The 20,136-nt window shown below is 40.3% G+C and overlaps 1 protein-coding gene across 4 annotated transcripts in view; it reads left to right on the forward strand.

Moving 5' to 3' along the window:
• LOC132883771 (1-phosphatidylinositol 4,5-bisphosphate phosphodiesterase beta-4-like) overlaps positions 1-20,136 on the forward strand; it is a 258,886-nt gene that overhangs the window by 101,343 nt on the left and 137,407 nt on the right. For all 4 annotated transcript variants that reach the window (XM_060917766.1, XM_060917768.1, XM_060917767.1 and 1 more), the window contains 3 exons: positions 5,643-5,723; positions 6,770-6,829; positions 12,490-12,633. In XM_060917766.1, the coding sequence (XP_060773749.1) occupies positions 5,643-5,723; positions 6,770-6,829; positions 12,490-12,633 (285 nt within the window). The remainder of the gene's footprint in view (positions 1-5,642; positions 5,724-6,769; positions 6,830-12,489; positions 12,634-20,136) is intronic.

Consider the following 20,136-nt stretch of genomic DNA (forward strand, 5'->3'; position numbering starts at 1 on the left):
TTATCATTTAAAGGAATTTAAGGGTAGAGGAATATTTCCTGTTTCTCAGTAACAAAGCACATTTCTTTGTCTTAATTACTTCAGGGAAAAAAATGAGAAAGAAACACATTTTTGGAAGGTAAAACTTAAAGGAGGGGGCGGCACGGTGGTGTAGTGGTTAGCGCTGTCGCCTCACAGCAAGAAGGTCCGGGTTCGAGCCCCATGGCCAGCGAGGGCCTTTCTGTGCGGAGTTTGCATGTTCTCCCCGTGTCCGTGTGGGTTTCCTCCGGGTGCTCCGGTTTCTCCCACAGTCCAAAGACATGCAGGTTAGGTTAACTGGTGACTCTAAATTGACCGTAGGTGTGAATGTGAGTGTGAATGGTTGTGTGTCTATGTGTCAGCCCTGTGATGACCTGGCGACTTGTCCAGGGTGTACCCCGCCTTTCGCCCGTAGTCAGCTGGGATAGGCTCCAGCTTGCCTGCGACCCTGTAGGACAGGATAAAGCAGCTACAGATAATGAGATGAGATGAGAAACTTAAAGGAACTGTTTTCCCTGTTTATGGAAGAGGAATCTCCTTCCATGAATGTAACTAACATCTCCTTACAAAAAAAACCAAAAACACCATATCAACAATGAGAAGTTTCTCTTTTTATGTTTATTTGTTCATTAAGTAACATGTTTTTAATACAGTTATTACTAGTTAAATTTATCCGTTTTTGTATGCCATGGTTGAGGGGGGGAAAAACAAACACTCAAAAAAAGTCATTCTTTGTGTCTGAAATCACTCACTACTCACTAAAAAGTGGACTATATAGTGAGTTCACCATTTTGTAGTGCTGTCCGAATGTATAGTGAGAATTATTACACCCTATATAGTGGACACATAGTATCCCACAATGCATCATGAAAAGTAGTGTACAACCGATGGTCACTAACCAAGCAATATGTACCATCATGCATTGCGGTCGCACTGAAAGAAAAAAAGTGTGTCAGGCTGAACGGACGGAGGAAGAAGCACATTATAAACAGACATTCAAGTACAATTAAAATAGTAAGAGAATAGAAAAAAAGCTAAAAATAGAATAAGACATAAAATACAAGAATAAAAGTTACAGTGCAGAGTGAGGAATTAATCAAAAGCCTCAAACTTGATTTAATAAAACGCAGCGGCAAAGAAGAAAGAAAGTATTCAGCCTTGATTTAAAAGAACTGAAAGATGCAGCAGACACAAAGTACTTTGTATTTATTAATGTGGGAAATACGCTCAGTATAATATGGATTTATAGCAAAAATACATGCGCGTATTTATTATTTTGAAAACCCACCAGTCAACTGATCTGGCACGTTTTAATTGTGCGACAGTAATGATGTAAATAACAGCACGACGGAGTAGTGTCCGAAAGTGTTTTTTCATTTTCCCAATGAGCTCACTATATAGTCCTGTATATAGAATTCCATAGATAGTGAGTAGGGAGTAGTGAACGAGTGAGTGATTTCGGATATAGCCGTTCACATTCATTTGTTTATTTCTTTGAGATTTGTCACACTTGTGCGCCGTGGCGCATGCATCAGATAGCCTCTTGGGCGCGCTCCGGACAGCGCACGCACCAAGCAGACTCCTGCGCGCGCACCATAAACGACTCACACCTGCACAAGATTAAGGAGCAATCAGCACACCTATATAAGGACCTGGAAAAACACTTGCAGATCATGAAGTATTGCATTACGTTGTGGACATGTTACCGAGCCTTACTTCCTGTTTGCTGCACTTGGTTTCCCGATCCTTGATTTCTGGTTTTTTGTGTTAGTTTCCTGCATAGCCTTTGATAGTGTGTTTGTGCTTCGCTCGACCTATTGCCTGTTTCACCATTTCTTGATTTATGCTCTGGAGGAAGCTGTGGCCTGAATGTTAGAGAAGCAGCTTTGGGACTAAAAGCTCACCAGTTTGATTCCCTGTACCAGCAGGAATGGCTGAAGTGCCTTTGAAGGAGAATGGAAGGCAAAATTTTTATCAAAATTCTATTTATCTCATTTTATTAAATATAGGAATGCATTTCTTTTTTGGGGGCTTTTTTCACCTTTATTGGATAGGACAGTGTAGAGACAGGAAATGAGCGGGAGAGAGAGACGGGGAGGGATTGGGAAATGACCTCGGGTTAGAATCGAACCCGGGTTCCCGTATTTATGGTATGGCGCCTTATCCACCTGAGCCACGACGCCCCCAGTAATGCATTTCTGATCGCTATTGTGTCACTGCTATAGCAAGTTATGAGTGTTTGAAATATGCTCTGTAATATATCAGTCCATATGTCAAAGCAACGGCCGTAAATGAGATTCGTTGAGACTTGTGCGAGACATCGTGGGACAGGAGTAAAACGTACAGCGGAAATCAAAGTGACCGACATCTGCCAACGTTGTCAAAAGACGCACACGCCCTCTTTCGAATGCTGATGTAATCAAGCCGGAAGTTTTGTTTGTTTTGATAGCAATCAGGAAAGTTTGAAAAAAGTAAGCAGTAAGCATCATTTAAACTCATTTTTGTGCAATATTTTGTTTGGAAAACAGTTTTCAAAATGGCGGCACTGACACCTGGCTAAACTTCATGTTTCGAAGTCTCGCACAAGTCTCGTGAAGATCACGCGGATAAGTGACGCCTGCCATGGACCAAACGAACTAAATTCAACATGGCTAAAAATTGAATAGGCCGATAAATATAATATTTAATTGCAATTAGTTGCTGATACGAGTCATGATATAAGGTTACTAAAACTGAAAACATAATTGAATAACACATTAATTAAGAAATAAAGCAAGTTTAAAAATGACTTCAGTTCTCCTTTAAGCAAGGCACCTAACCCACTTTCATCCTGGGCACTGTAGTATAGCTGCCCCCTGCCCTGGGTATGTGTGTTTTGCTCACTTGTGCATGTTTTCACTGCTTCAGATGGGTTAAATGCAGAGGAGGAATTTCGCTGTGCTTGAGTGTACATGTGACAAAAATAAAGGCTTCTTCTTCTTCTCACCAATTTGGATTGTTTACCTGTTATTTTCTTAATAAAACTCTTCTGCACATACATCCGTCTCCCAACCATCTCTGACAGAATACTGCATAGTTGCTGACAAGATTTAGATTTTTAAAAATCCATATATTCAAAAGACCAGTCAATTAAGGATACAGTAACTAAATAAAATCTATAACAGCTTGATGTTCTTCAGCACCCCAGGGTCAATAAAAAGAAATGGGATCACATTACATAGATATTACAACATTGATTTGCATCCAAGTGCCTTTAATGCCCAGGTCAGACGGCAGGCTGCAACTAGTTTTCAACTACTTGCGTCTACCTGCGATAACTAACTTGCAAGGAGACACACGACGACGCAGATAATGGCAGAGTGTTGCAGAGGGTCTTTAGTAGAGGCAGGTTGATGCAAGTGGATCATGATCTGTTCGCATTTCAGCTGCGATTCGCTTCCAGTCGGTGCAAGTAGCAGGTTGATGCATGTAGAGGCAGGCGGTCATGCAACACTTGAGCGACCAATCGCAGGTTGAAGCAGGTAGTGGCAGCTAGACGCAGGCTGACGCAGGGGAAGACAAGTCTTTAGAAATGGCTGTGATGCATCGCAGGTATACGCAGACTGCACCTACAAATAGTTTACAACAACCTGCGAGCAGTCTTATGGCCTTATATATTTTAAAGGCTTTCTGTGCTTTGCGTCAACCTGTGTCTAGCTGCGTCTGCTTCCAACTGGTTGCGTCCTGTCATAACAGCTTACTGCGTCCACCTGCAATCGGTCGCCACCCGACCGACTGCAGATCGCAGCATGCGTCTTTCTGCCGTCTGACCTGGGCATAACATTTCAACCTGTATGTGTTTGTTTTTACTTCTGTTTACCACAAGCTATAAATTTGATGAACTTATTAAGTGTGTTGGGAGACATAAAGTGTGAAGATAAAGAATTGAGCTGGTCAAAGTTTACCTCAAAAACCTGTGCCACACTTCAGTACTGGCGTGTATATATCAGTGGCGGCTGGTAGTCTTTCAAACAGGAGAGGCTGGTCAGTTACAATATTTCCAGATTTTAAAAGAAAAAAGAAAAAACACATCAATTTTGCCCATACTCTTGCCTCTGATCTGGCTGATTGTTGGCAGGGTCACAAACTGTGAAATAACAGGTTCTTTTGGCCCATTAGCCTACTGTCCAATATACATGATGGTGGTGTTGGGGGGGGGGGTATATTTTAACATTTTATATTTTAAAATTGTGGCATGTTGTTTAAAAATTGATCATTATTGAAAGCAGCTCTTTGTCAGGAACCTCAGCAGTAACAGCAGAGTGTTCTGGAATAGGCACAAGCACTGACCTTGGGGAGCCAAACATAGAGCTGGGTGCCACACATTTCATTCAATGACACTTTCCCTATATTTTACTTATTTTGACTGAGAAATGTTTTATTGACAATTTTGATAACCCTTCACTTTTAATCCAGGTCTGTAGTGTGAAATGTTCTCGGCTGTGTTTTTGTTTAAAAATGTTTTCCAAATTGTAGCTGTGTTTAATTCATATCCAGAAAAATATATATTCCAATATAATATACTCAGCATAAACATTTTAAATAGATTCTATATTTTTGGTCCATCCATGACATATTACTAAAGTAGCCTATTTAATGTTGTTGATGTGGGTCACTTGCTGTTAGCCAATTCACTTTCTCGTACCAGGAGAGCTGAAAGGAACGAGTATTATTCCCTACCTTTTTCACCAAGTCAATTTGAGGCGTTGGTCTACCCTGCTCTTTAATTTTAATTTTTTCCTCGAAAGGAAGACTGGCAAATGGCTTCGCCAAAATTAAATCAGCAATGCTTGGCATCCATGCGCAGCTTTCTTGCTAGCTGACTAGCCCCCTCAAGTTCAAGTTCAGTCACTCAAATAAACGAAATTTCTGGAACTAAGATAGCAAACTTGACAACACTATATTTACACTTTATTTACAATGAAAATATATACAAACTAAAAAAGCTGGTAGAAACCGTATGTAATGAATGAAATCAAAATGTAAGCTGATCTCTTACAATACACCACAGCACTTGCGAATCCACATGGGACTGAACTGAGATTCACCGCTGCCTGTCTATATTTGAAATGAGCTGTCAATCAAAGAAAATATCCGGCCGCTTTCACCAATCACCAGTCTCCTCGCGGAAAGCTTTGCCATGTCCCTCCCACTGTGAGGCTGGGAGTCCGGTGGGCGGGCGTTTTCGCAGTATTTGTCCAATAATCGTCTTGCATTTTGATATTGAAAAGCGCATAGCTCCCAAATGCCATTGAAGTCCACTGAGGCTGGGCTGCATCGCGCTGTCACGAGGGGGAAAAACTCACGCGCACATTAGGCCAACAGGGGAAAGTTATAACGGAATGATTTTGCACTGTAGTTGGGTTGAGCACATATATTTCTATGATTCTGGATCTGAAATAGCAATGTTATAAGGTTGGCTATAACATAAGCCTAGTGCAATTCATCCTACACGATGTCGTCATTTTTAGAGGAGGCTGAGCCTCCCTCGCTGTCTTAGAGCAATCGCCCATGGTATATATCATAGAAAACAAGATGTGCCTGAATGGACCATCGGGTATTAAAACAACTCTTCTGTTCCACAGGATCCTTTTGTCTTTGAATCCAGCTGCCTTTTCAAAGTTGACGAATTTGGATTCTTTCTCACATGGAAAGGTGATGGCAAGGTACCCGAGTGATTATACATAGTTTTGAAATTTTCATTCGTTTTATTTTAGTGTTCTTTTTTTAACTGTAGTTTTTATTTTTATTTCACTGAACTAAATAGTTTTTTCACTGCTAGTTTTTGTTAACTATATTAACCCTACAAAGCACACGTGGGTTTTTTTCCCCTATTTGTAAGAATACTCATTTTCTTTTTTTATACACAGTACTGTGCAGAAGCTTTAGGCACATGCAATGAAATGCTGTAGAGCAAAGATGCCTTCAAAAATAATGAAATTAAATGTTTCTACATTTAAAAAATACCATAAAGATCAGTAAGCAGTAATGCATGTAAAAAGGCAATATCTGGTGTGAGACGACCCTTTGCTTAAAAAAAAATAGCAATCTCAGGTACAGTGAGTGCAGTTTTATAAGGAAATGAGCTGCAGGTTTTACTGGGTATCTTACAGAACCAGTTACAGCTCTTCTGGACACTTTGTCGCACTTCCTTCTTATTTTTGCAGCAAAATCCAGCAGCCTTCATTATGTTTTTGTCTGAAAAGTGGTATGTGATGTAATATGCTGCTTTCATTACTGACATACAAACATTTTTTCCCCCATTTAATGTTGTGCTGGAAAACTAATATTTGGAGATCTAAAGTGTTTTTGTACTGGTTCCATAATGTAGAAGTCATAAAATAAAAATCTATAACAAAGTTTGAACTAAAAAAAAAAAAAGGCCTAAGACTTTTGCACAATATTGTAATTTTTTAACTTCGCATTTCTTTTCATGCCTTCTGTCTTTCTGACTATTATTAAAGGATATGAACCATATGTCACTTGGGTCTCCTTAACTGCACATATTGTTCAGAAATACCATACTGTAATGCTAAGAGCACAATATATGAACTGTTACTGCACAGCTGGCAGGAAGACTGTTACAGTCTGTGCTGTAATCGATGTTAATGTATAACAGGATGCAGTTCCTCACAAATCCAGTTTCTCCCTCGTTCTATGTTGAAATGTGCCTTCTCGTCATTCATCTTCTCTTTTTTTTTTCTTTTTGCAGGAGGGCCAAGTCCTCGAATGTTCCCTCATAAACAGTGTCCGCCCAGGAGCAGTGCCAAAGGTGAGTCTTAAAAGAAGTCGTTTCATTACGGACCTGCCCCCACGAGCTCATCTCAGCCGTAGAACAATTGCTTTAGAAGCTATAGATGATGAAATGTTTCTGCAACAGGTTTAGGAGTTGTCTTTTTAAACTGATGAGAACCCTGAAGGGAGCTGAAAGAGCTTCACTTGTTGCTTTTATAGAAAGCATTAATACTTTAAGGCATCAATATTGCCACTGCAGAGCAGAGATGCAGCTTGATTATGTCCTAGCCATCAACCAGGTTTGTAGTACTCGAGTCCAGGACTCGTGACTCGACTTGGACTTGAGCACTGATGACTTGGACTTGGACTCAGACTCGTACATTAACTGCATTCGGACTTGTAAATTGGAGACGAGGAATTGGATTTTTTCTTTATTTTTTGTAACATGCCATAATAATTCGGCATAAGATATTTATATCTACATTAATTTTTGTACTAATTTTGTGCAAGAGTGTCACACTGAGTCAGATAGACTCTCGGGTGCACTCCGGACAGCGCACGTGTGCCAAGCGGGCTCTCGCATGTGCACTGTAAATGACTCGCACCTGCACAGGATTAAGGCACATTCAATGCGCCGATATAAAAACTGTGAAAACACACTTACTTTGCAAAGTATTAAGTCACGTTGGTGACACATTACCAAGCCTAATTTCCTTGTTTGGTTTCCTGATCCCTGATTTCCTGTTTCTCATCTTTGATTCTGCCGAGTCTACGATAGCCTGTTTGTGCCTCGCTCGACCTATTGCTTGTTTCACCGTTTTACAATTTTGCCTGCTGTTCTGGATTGTTTACCTGTCTTCACTTGTATTAATAAACACACCTTCTGCACTTACATCCATCTCCCAACCATCTCTGACAGAATACTTCACATTCCCTGACAAAGAGAATGCACATTCACCTGTTCATACATCATGTTCAGGAACTAACTAATGTTAATGGCGCTAAAACATCCATCCATCCATCCATCCATTATCTGTAGCCGCTTATCCTGTTCTACAGGGTCGCAGGCAAGCTGGAGCCTATCCCAGCTGACTACGGGCGAAAGGCGGGGTACACCCTGGACAAGTCGCCAGGTCATCACAGGGCTGACACATAGACACAGACAACCATTCACACTCACATTCACACCTACGGTCAATTTAGAGTCACCAGTTAACCTAACCTGCATGTCTTTGGACTGTGGGGGAAACCGGAGCACCTGGAGGAAACCCACATGGACACGGGGAGAACATGCAAACTCCACAGAGAAAGGCCCTTGCCGGCCACGGGGCTCGAACCCAGACCTTCTTGCTGTGAGGCGACAGCGCTAACCACTACACCACCGTGCCGCCTGGCACTAAAACAGCCAAATGGTCAAATGGTGCAGTTGGAGTCTTGTTCTCAGACCCGACTCAAAATTTTCTTTAATGACTCGGACTTGAACACTGGAGACTCGAGACTGGACTCAGACTTGAGGTTTAGTGATTCAACTACAACGCTGCCATCAACCAGAATTATGTGTATAGCTTTTAATCCTTTTTTTTTTTCAAGAAATGTGAAAAAAAAAAAATTCAGACAGTAAACAGGATCCTGTTCAGAATAAAGGGATTTGGGTCCAGTTTTATTTGTTTTGGCACTCCTAGCTAATTTTATCACCCACCAATGATCCTATGATCTTTACTGAGCTGTAAATATTGACCTATCCCAGGCATTGGCTCTTCCTGCTTCTGTGTAGCGTTCAACCTTTTTTTCAAAGGACTTGATTAATGGAAAGTCCCGCTCTGCAAAGAGAAGTAAAATCAGATGCATACGTATGTACCCTAGAAACCATTAAACAATGTTTGTGTGTCAGTGCAAATGTGTGTACACGCACGTGGGTGTGTGTTGACTTACAAATATAGACCAGGACATGGCATATGTCATGCTTTCAAAGAAGGAAGTTTGTATTCTGTTTTACTATCATCTCTCCATCGTTTGCTGACACATGTTGTGGGTCTGGCTGCAGCAGCTCATAAAAGACAAGAACAAAGGCAGATCAGGAGCCATTGTCTGTCATTAGACATGACTTCACTGTGCAGCACGTCTCTATTGTAGTCTTAAGTAGATTATACATTTATGAAGCTGTATTGTTTTGCTAATTCATTAACAAGCATTACAGAATTAGCGGAGTTGAGCACTCGAGCTTTTGACGCACAGTCCTAGGCGCTCAGCCATCGTCTCTTTGTTTTGTCCTCTGAGTTTTTGAACATGTCATTAAATGAATTTGACACAAATAAGTTATCATTATTTTCGTCCAAAACACTGTGGGAACACAATGGCTCAGGTTACATGACACTATTCGTTCGACAAACAAGCGTCACAGCAGATTTGATCTGTTGACTCAGTCAGTACACTGACTCAACGCTTGGTTTTATGTGCTATTAAAATGTCATTTTGAAGTATGTGCTAATGTTCAACTAATACGACATACAGCTTTCCTCACATTAGGGTTTTGTGAATAATAATCAGAACTAGGGCTCTGTGATAACGGTTAAAATTGGTTAATAATTAAATGGTTAATAATCAAGTTATACTGCATCTTTTTTTATTTGAACGAACAGAAAACTTTGTACTACTGTATAAGGTTATAAGTTAGGGTGCATCAGTTGCCCCCTAAAAATGAAAAGTTCCTCCGATCATGATGCACTTTTGTTTTTATGTTCCTTTTGGTAAGAAAACACACTCTTCAAAAGTATAATGGTGGCAACAGGAGCTCAAAGTTATGGAAAAAGCTGCTATTTTATGACTTATGACAAAATTTCAATCACTTTTCATGAAACATTATCGCACCTTATAGAGTATACCAAATATCTTACATACACATTTTTAGTACATATTCTAAATATATTATCAAGCACAGTTTGAGTTTTAGCTGTTCATTGAATCATTGTTCAACTACTTTTAAACAATACAAATGTATTATGAATCACATTAATGCTTCTCAATCCTTTGCAAAGGTTCTTAACATGATCTCTGGGTCACAAGGAATCAATAAATGGAGTCCAACATTGTGATTCAAACTTTACGCGAAAACATAAAATAAGCGTTTTTTTGGCAAAAAAATGAACCTCATGGTACCACCATTAGACTTTTGAATATGGTCAAAAAATTTTACAGGATGTCTTTATTGGTGAAAAGGAACACCCAAACAAAAATGCATCAGATTTTATGAAAGTGAGGGCAACTGATGCACCCTATTATAAGTATATACGACCCAAATCAGAAAAAAAAATTAGGACGGTATGTCGAAACTGAAATAAAAACTGAAAGCAATGATTTGTAAATAATATTTGACCTGTATTGCACATTAATGTTTTACATCATGAATTGTATTGTTTTTGCAAAATCAACACATTTCGATATTTATTCTTGCACCACATTTAAAAAAAAAAGTTAGTACAGTAAAGCATTATAACTACTTTATAATGTTTCTATTCCTTCTCACAACACTTAAAAGATGTTCAGGGACTGAAGACACTAAGTGATGAAGTGTTTCAGGTGTCCCATTCTTCCTGCAAACAGGTCTGAAGGTGTGCAACAGTACGGGGTCGTCGTTGTCGCATTTTTTCATTTCAAAATTCACCACACGTTCTCAGTTGGGGACAGAGGGGACAGGCACCCTCTTCTTCCACAGCCATGCCTTTGTAATGTGTGCAGAATGTGGTTTTGAATTGTCTTGGTGAAATATCCTTGGAAAAGATGTCGTCTTGAAGGCAACATATGTTGCTCTAAAATCTCAAAGTACTTTTCTGCATTAGTGCTCCATCACAGAAGTGCAAGTTACCTTTGCCAAGGGCATTGACACAACCCCATACCAAGACAGACCCTGGCTTTTGGACTTGCCGCTGGTATTCCAGGTCTTTTTTTTTTTTGTAGGAAATGCACGACGTGCGCTTCAGACCAAAGACAAAAAGGTCTTTGGTCTGAAGCACACGTCGTGCATTTCCTACAAAAAAAAAAGACCTGGAATACTGATTCATCTGACCACAATACATGTTTCCACTGTGTGATGGTCCATCCCAAGATGCCTCCAAGCCCAGAGAAGTCGATGGCACTTCTGGACACAGTTAACATAAGGCTTCCTTTTTGCACAGTAAAATTTTAACTGGCATTTGCAGATGTAACTCTGTATTGTAGAGCTTGACAAAGGTTTGCCAAAGTAATCCTGAGCCCATGTGGTTATATCAGCTGTAGACGAATGACGGTTCTTGATGCAGTACCATCTGAGGGAACAGAGATCACAAGTGTTCAGCTTAGGCTTGAGCCCTTGCCCTTTACACACCAGAATTCCTCCAGATTCCTTGAATCATTTAATGATATTATGCACCACAGAGGGTGAAATACCCAAGTCCCTTCCTATCTTTCCTCAAGGAGCATTGTTTAAAAACATTTTGATAATTTTATCATGCATTTGTTGACAAACCTCGGCCTATCTTTGCTCCTTAAAGCCTGAAACTGAAATCAAGTTGACCAGACAAAGCATGAAATATTTTTCGTTTTTTCTGTCTGCAGTGAAATACAAGTCAAGGTATATTTAGAAATCATGACTTTCTTTTTTTTAATTTGCATTTTCCATACCATCCCGACTTTTTTTTTTTGATTTGGGGTTGTATAATAGAAGCTAATTTTTAATATAGTTGGTGTCTAAACCAAAAAAGCATAAACAAACACTCCAAACAACAAATTAATAACTCACTTACTCATTTATTTAGTTGTTTATTTTCTTGCTTACTTATTTATTCACTTACTTTCTGGCATGCTCATTCACGCAGTCAGTAGCAGTACAAATAAAAAAAGTAATTATTAATCTACAGTATACAGTATTTATGATTAACTGTGTAGCTTTAACAGTAGCTTAATTTATTCGCAAAAATACAGTTCACGCTCACAGATCACAGTCAGAAAATTATAAACGCACTACCGGCATTCTAATATTAATCTCATCTCATTATCTCTAGCTGCTTTATCCTGTTCTACAGGGTCGCAGGCAAGCTGGAGCCTATCCCAGCTGACTACGGGTGAAAGGCGGGGTACACCCTGGACAAGTCGCCAGGTCATCACAGGGCTGACACATAACAACCATTCACACTCACATTCACACCTACGGTCAATTTAGAGTCACCAGTTAACCTAACCTGCATGTCTTTGGACTGTGGGGGAAACCGGAGCACCCGGAGGAAACCCACGCGGACACAGGGAGAACATGCAAACTCCGCACAGAAAGGCCCTCGCTGGCCCCGGGGCTCAAACCCGGACCTTCTTGCTGTGAGGCGACAGCGCTAACCACTACACCACTAATATTAATCATTATATCAAAATCCCCTGGTGTTTCTTCAATTAAAAACAGCCCTAAAACTTAATCTTAGTAATAACTGATGGCAAGTTATTAGAGAGATAGATGCTAGAGAAGAGTAATACGGTCAGGCACAATAAAAATAGAGAACTCCAGTGGGGTGAGTTTTATTGTGGTCATAACAAGTCCATTTCACATTTTTATTTTCGGAGAGGTGTGTAATAAACTAAGAGCACAGTGGTGAGAGTGTACCCTGTCTGTGGCAAGAGAATACTGATAGCACCGTGCTGAACCAGGTTTGTTTGTGTGTGTTCTGTGGTGCTCAGGACCCAAAGATCGCCGCATCTCTGGAGGCAGCGGGGAGGAGCGAGGCCGATCTGGAAGGCTGCGTCATCTGTGTGTGCAGTGGCCCCGACCTGGTCAACCTCAGCTTCATGTACATGGTGGCTGACAGCACTGACACTGCCAAGGTAACCGTTATCACAGGATATCAGTGTGGAAATCTGAGCTTTCACTAGCACAGTGTGTAAACACAGGCTGGTATAAGACTAGCGTGGAAGACAAAGCAATAAAGCAACAGAAAGTTTTTAACTTTGCTAAGATTTACTATCTAGCAGCAAATGGTTTGGTCGATTATAACGTTTAAAATAGCCAATATACAGTCGAGTGCAAAAGTTTTCATACCCTTAGAACAAAATAAAGACTTATTTTAGACCAAGTTCCTTCACTTTTTCCTTTATGACAAATAACAGAAAAAGTCTATCGGGTATGTGAAGACATTTGCAAGTTATTGCCTGTGTGATAAATAATTCCCCAATAATAAGCCAAATTTTTCCTTTTTAATCTGCACAAACTTGTTATTTTGTCTGTCCAACTTTTGAATGCTACAGTATCACTTGAAATATTCGCTCTCTGTAGTTGCTGATATCTGTTCTACTTCTGTCAAATTGCTCATCCAGTTCTTGTCCATTCTCTACTATCACATACCCATAATGCCTTACGCCTTGGGGGGTAACTAGGCACTGTATTTGTTTACTAAGTCAGATATTGCTGGGTTTCACGTGATGTTACATCCGCCTCATTAGTTATTCAAAACTTTAGCTGGTGGTCTACCAAAGTTCAGTTGACAAAGTGTTTGTACGGAGAAGGTGCATTGCTCGCATGAAAAATGCCTTACGCTTGCGTTGTTTTAGGTTGTTTGACTCGATCAAACCATTAAACTGATAAAAGTTTCTTCAGGGTTCCCCATGAACTAATAAAAAAGGGTGAACGAACACAGGATTTCACAAAAAGACACAGAGAAAGGTGGCTTTTGAACCTCTCACTGAAATTGAAGGGAGCGGAGTTGAAGCATGCTCGAGTTTGCAGTGATCACTTGGTGAAAGGTTTGTATTTCCCTCTCAGCTCTGTCCTTAGTATTTTCCAAGTACTTTTCTTGCTGTGTGTCGTTATTTTACGGTACTTTTTTTTAGACACGAAGCGCTAAAGTCCCCAGCTGTTTCTTTGTTTACTTCTCACAAAGTCCATATGCATGAAGGTCATGACAAAATTCTTGCCCAGCCATACAGTTACAATGCGCCGTGATCACTTCTCCGTCTTGTTTAACTAAGATCCAGGTCTTTAAAGGGGTTTCTGATGATCTTTGTGAATGATTTACCTGAGAGATAAGAGCCAACACAAGTGAGAATCAAGCCAACTGTTGTTTGTTTACACTTCAACTTGCAGCGCTTCATTGTAAAGACGCGAACGAAAAGCTTAAAAAAAAATTAAAAATACTTACACGGCCAAAAACAATCCAGGATTCATTCGGCAGCGACTTGATACCGAGGTCCTTTACCCAGCCACATACAAAAAAGTTGTAAGCCTCCATACTCTTCCACGCTTTCATCTGTTTTGCGGTGTAGAAGGACGTCTGCAACACCAGATACCGTAGTTCGAGATGTCGGGGAACTCGACTGAAGGGTAGTTTTCGAGATCGTATGACAAATCCTTCTTTCCCAGACTGTAGGGGTCGATTCCATTCACATAGCAATCTTCTGAATCTATCTAAAGCGAGCAGTGGCTTCTAGATTACGAGCTTACTCTGATAACTTATCGCTAGTTGTTTGCACTACGGCAGCCGTTTAGACCACCAGCTATTTCACTTCCGGTAAAACTGCTAAGAAAAGTCACGTGACTGAAACACAGCAATACTCAGTCATTTCTTCAAATTCACATGGGGAAAACGACTTTTCCTGATTTAAAGTTTTATGGAATACCTAAAGAAGCTAAGCATCGAAAATCGTGGTGAGACAGAATTCATCGTCCAAATTTTACACCAACAGACAACACGCGACTGTGTTCTGCCCACTTCAGTGGTGGAGCAAAGTCTGATGATCCCAGTCACAAAGCCTACACCCATCTGTCTTTGTGTTTAGTCATCTCATCTCATCTCATTATCTCTAGCCGCTTTATCCTTCTACAGGGTCGCAGGCAAGCTGGAGCCTATCCCAGCTGACTACGGGCGAAAGGCGGGGTACACCCTGGCCAAGTCGCCAGGTCATCACAGGGCTGACACATAGACACAGACAACCATTCACACTCACATTCACACCTACGGTCAATTTAGAGTCACCAGTTAACCTAACCTGCATGTCTTTGGACTGTGGGGGAAACCGGAGCACCCGGAGGAAACCCACGCGAACACGGGGAGAACATGCAAACTCCACACAGAAAGGCCCTCGCCGGCCCCGGGGCTCGAACCCAGGACCTTCTTGCTGTGAGGCGACAGCGCTAACCACTACACCACCGTGCCGCCGTGTTTAGTCATAAAAAGTGCAAAAACTGGAAAAACAAGGAAAAGTCAAAGAACTGAAAAGGACAACTTTATTGAAGGATCAACTCCCAGAACAAAGCACAAACGATGCAGTGTAAGTAAGCGTACACGTCCTTCCCCTTTTAGTGTTTCTGTAGGGAGATCTAATGTAGTATTTGACCCTGTCGTCCTAACAGCTTCTTCTAACAGCCCAAAGATTGTTGTAATCTGGTAGCATACGAGCTCGAGGAAAATCAGAGTGAAGGAAATCAAAATCAACTTCAACTTGAAAAATAAATGTGACAGTTCTGCTGTGTTTACAGTATTGACTTGGCTGAGTGAATTCCTTGCTTGTGTTCTCATGCACGAAGCGTTTTGTATTTTCTTACGGCTTTCTCGTCGTAACCAGCACCCAGCAAAAACGATTTCACTGTGGATTCTTCTATGATCAGTGTCGATCTTTCCTTTCTCTTCTGCCGATCTTCTGCAGGTCAGTAATTGTTGGAACACCCGCGCTGACCGATGAAGAAGGCTGCTGACTCGCTGTCACCCGGAGTAGAAATGTTCAAAGTGTTCGATACGATATTTACAAGCGCTTTTTTACTGATTGATTTCTCAAAGTCCACAGAAAAGGCTTTGCAGATTTCTTTAAGCTTTGGTTGAATGAGTCTTGACACTTCTTTGAAGGTTTTAGGGAGATTTAAATTCGAAAGATTACGGTCAGTATGCAACGTGTTTTAGTTTTTGTTTATATTTTGATTACCTCCCAAGGCACAAAGTATTATGGGTAATATGAAAGTAGTCAATACAGTATCTGTTACAGTGCTAACAGATGTCAAATCAGGCCTGGTGACCTTGGGTTTTTGTCCTTTTCTGTTGATTGTGCCTTATGTTATTATTATTATTATTTCTACACTATGTAAAACAAAAAAAAAAATTTTCAGCTCAAAACTCAGTACATGCTAATAGACACTAAATCCCTGAGTAGGCTTGGGAAGTTTCCTGATGGCAAACTTCAAACAGGAGATGGAGGTCATGTGACAGGAAGTAAAAATCAACTGTTTTTCAATAGTAGTCATATTTCAAAACTGTGGCTTCAACTTGTCATTCTCAGTGGGAAAAAAAAAAAAAAAAACTAAACACGTACGTGTACCAGTGGCGGCTGGTAGTCTTTCAAACAGGGGAGGCTGGTCGGTTACGATATTTCCAGATTTTAAAAGAAAAAACACATCAGTTTTGCCCATACTCTTGCCTCTGATCTGGCTGATTGTTGGCAGGGTCACAAACTGTGAAATAACAGGTTCTTTTGGCCCATTAGCCTACTGTCCAATATACATGATGGTGGTGTTGGGGGGGGGGTTATATTTTAATATTTTATATTTTAAAATTGTGGCATGTTGTTTAAAAATTGACCTCGGCTGTGTTTTTGTTTAAAAACGTTTTCCAAATTGTAGCGGTGTTTAATTAATATCCAGAAAAACATATATTCCAATATAATATACTCAGCATAAACATTTTAAATAGATTCTATATTTTTGGTCCATCCATGACATATTACTAAAGTAGCCTATTTACTGTTGTTGATGTGGGTCACTTGCTGTTAGCCAATTCACTTTCTCGTACCAGGAGAGCTGAAAGGAACGAGTATTATTCCCTACCTTTTTCACCAAGTCAATTTGAGGCATTGGTCTACCCTGCTCTTTAATTTTAATTTTTTCCTCAAAAGGAAGACTGGCAAATGGCTTCGCCAAAATTAAATCAGCAATGCTTGGCATCCGTGCGCAGCTTTCTTGCTAGCTGACTAGCCCCCTCAAGTTCAAGTTCAGTCACTCAAATAAACGAAATTTCTGGAACTAAGATAGCAAACTTGACAACACTATATTTACACTTTATTTACAATGAAAATATATACAAACTAAAAAAGCTGGTAGAAACCGTATGTAATGAATGAAATCGAAATGTAAGCTGATCTCTTACAATACACCACAGCACTTCCGATTCCGCATGGGACTGAACTGATGTTGCCAGATGCTGCTGATGTTATCCAGCCCAAAATATGTTCAAAACCCGCCAAAAAGCACTTAAAACCACCCAATCTGGCAACACTGTACAGCTGCCTGTCTATAGTTGAAACGAGCTGTCAATCAAAGAAAACATCCGGCCGCTTTCACCAATCACCAGTCTCCTCGCGGAAACTGCCATGTCCCTCCCATGTGAGGCTCGGAGTCCGTGGGCGGGCATTTTCGCAGTATTTGTCCAATAACCGTCTTGCATTTTGAGATTGAAAAGCGCATAGCTCCCAAATGCCGTTGAAGTCCATTGAGGCTGGGAGTCCGTGAGACTCCGTGGGCGGGCATTTTCGCAGTATTTGTCCAATAATCATCTTGCATTTTGAGATTGACAAGCACATAGCTCCCAATCCACTGAGGCTGGGCTGCATCGCGCTGTCACGAGGGGGAAAAACTCTCGCACACATTAGGCGAACTGGGGAAAGTTATAAGGGAATGATTTCGCACTGTAGTTGGGTTGAGCACATATATTTCTATGGTTCTGGATCTGAAATAGCAATGTTATAAGGTCGGCTATAACATAAGCCTAGCGCAATTCATCCTACACGATGTTCGTCATTTTTAGAGGAGACTGAGCCTCCCTCGTTGTCTTAGAGCAATCGCCCGTGACATGTACTATAAATCTGATTTGAAGAAAATATTGGAAAAATTTGAAATAATTTTAATATTGGTCCATGTTTAGTAAAAACAAAATATACCAAAATGGATCATTTTAACAAAAACAATGCTGTGTCTGAAATCACTCACTCGTTCACTACTCCCTACTCACTTTCTAAGGAATTACTATATAGAGGACTATATAGTGAGCTCATTGATAAAATGCAAAAACACTTTCGGACACTACTCCATCGTGCTGTTATTTACGTCATTACTGTCGCATAATTAAAACGTGCCAGATCAGTCAGCTGGTGGGTTTTCAAAATAATAAATACGTGCATGTATTTTTGCTGTAAATCCATATTATACTGAGCGTATTTCCCACATTAATAAATACAAAGTACTTTGTGTCTGCTGCATCTTTCAGTTCTTTGAAATCAAGGCTGAATACTTTCTTTCTTCTTTGCCGCTGCCTTTTATTAAATCAAATTTGAGGCTTTTGATTAATTCCTCGCTCTGCACACTAACTTTTATTCTTGTATTTTATCTGTCTTATTCTATTTTAGCTTTTTTTAAATTCTCTTACTATTTTTTATTGTACTTGAATGGCCATTTATAACGTGTTTCTTCCTCGGTCCGTTCACCCCTAGCATGCTTTCTTTTTTCTTTCAGTGCGACCGCAATGCATGATGGTATACAACCCCGATTCCAAAAAAGTTGGGACAAAGTACAAACTGTAAATAAAAATGAAATGCAATGATGTGGAAGTTTCAGAATTTCATATTTTATTCAGAATAGAACATAGATGACATATCAAATGTTTAAACTGAGAAAATGTATCATTTAAAGAGAAAAATTAGGTGATTTTAAATTTCATGACAACAACACATCTCAAAAAAGTTGGGACAAGGCCATGTTTACCACTGTGAGACATCCCCTTTTCTCTTTACAACAGTCTGTAAACGTCTGGGGACTGAGGAGACAAGCTGCTCAAGTTTAGGGATAGGAATGTTAACCCATTCTTGTCTAATGTGGGATTCTAGTTGCTCAACTGTCTTGGGTCTTTTTTGTCGTATCTTCCGTTTTATGATGCGCCAAATGTTTTCTATGGGTGAAAGATCTGGACTGCAGGCTGGCCAGTTCAGTACCCAGACCCTTCTTCTACGCAGCCATGATGCTGTAATTGATGCAGTATGTGGTTTGGCATTGTCATGTTAGAAAATGCAAGGTCTTCCCTGAAAGAGACATCGTCTGGATGGGAGCATATGTTGCTCTAGAACCTGGATATACCTTTCAGCATTGATGGTGCCTTTCCAGATGTGTAAGCTGCCCATGCCACACGCACTAATGCAACCCCATACCATCAGAGATGCAGGCTTCTGAACTGAGCGCTGATAACAACTTGGGTTGTCCTTCTCCTCTTTACTCCGAATGACGCGGCGTCCCTGATTTCCATAAAGAACTTCAAATTTTGATTCGTCTGACCACAGAACAGTTTTCTACTTTGCCACAGTCCATTTTAAATGAGCCTTGGCCCAGAGAAGACATCTGCGCTTCTGGATCATGTTTAGATACAGCTTCTTCTTTGTACTATAGAGTTTTAGCTGGCAACGGCGGATGGCACGGTGAATTGTGTTCACAGATAATGTTCTCTGGAAATATTCCTGAGCCCATTTTGTGATTTCCAATACAGAAGCATGCCTGTAGGTGATGCAGTGCCGTCTAAGGGCCCGAAGATCACGGGCACCCAGTATGGTTTTCCAGCCTTGACCCTTATGCACAGAGATTCTTCCAGATTCTCTGAATCTTTTGATGATATTATGCACTGTAGATGATGATATGTTCAAACTCTTTGCAATTTTACACTGTCAAACTCCTTTCTGATATTGCTCCACTATTTGTCGGTGCAGAAATTAGGGGGATTGGTGATCCTCTTCCCATCTTTACTTCTGAGAGCCGCTGCCACTCCAAGATGCTTTTTTTATACCCAGTCATGTTAATGGCCTATTGCCAATTGACCTAATGAGTTGCAATTTGGTCCTCCAGCTGTTCCTTTTTTGTACCTTTAACTTTTCCAGCCTCTTATTGCCTCTGTCCCAACTTTTTTGAGATGTGTTGCCGTCATGAAATTTCAAATGAGCCAATATTTGGCATGAAATTTCAAAATGTCTCACTTTCGACATTTGATATGTTGTCTATGTTCTATTGTGAATACAATATCAGTTTTTGAGATTTGTAAATTATTGCATTCCGTTTTTATTTACAATTTGTACTTTGTCCCAACTTTTTTGGAATCGGGGTTGTATATTGCTTGGTTAGTGACCATCGGTTGTACACTACTTTTCATGATGCATTGTGGGATACTATGTGTCCACTATATAGGGTGTAATAATTCTCACTATACATTCGGACAGCACGACAAAATGGTGAACTCACTATATAGTCCATTATATAGTGAGTAGTGAGTGATTTCGGACACAGCACAAGAGTTTAAGATGCTTCTGACAAGAAGG

The sequence above is a fragment of the Neoarius graeffei genome, chromosome 3, assembly GCF_027579695.1.
Source record: "Neoarius graeffei isolate fNeoGra1 chromosome 3, fNeoGra1.pri, whole genome shotgun sequence".
NCBI classification, from domain to species: domain Eukaryota; kingdom Metazoa; phylum Chordata; class Actinopteri; order Siluriformes; family Ariidae; genus Neoarius; species Neoarius graeffei.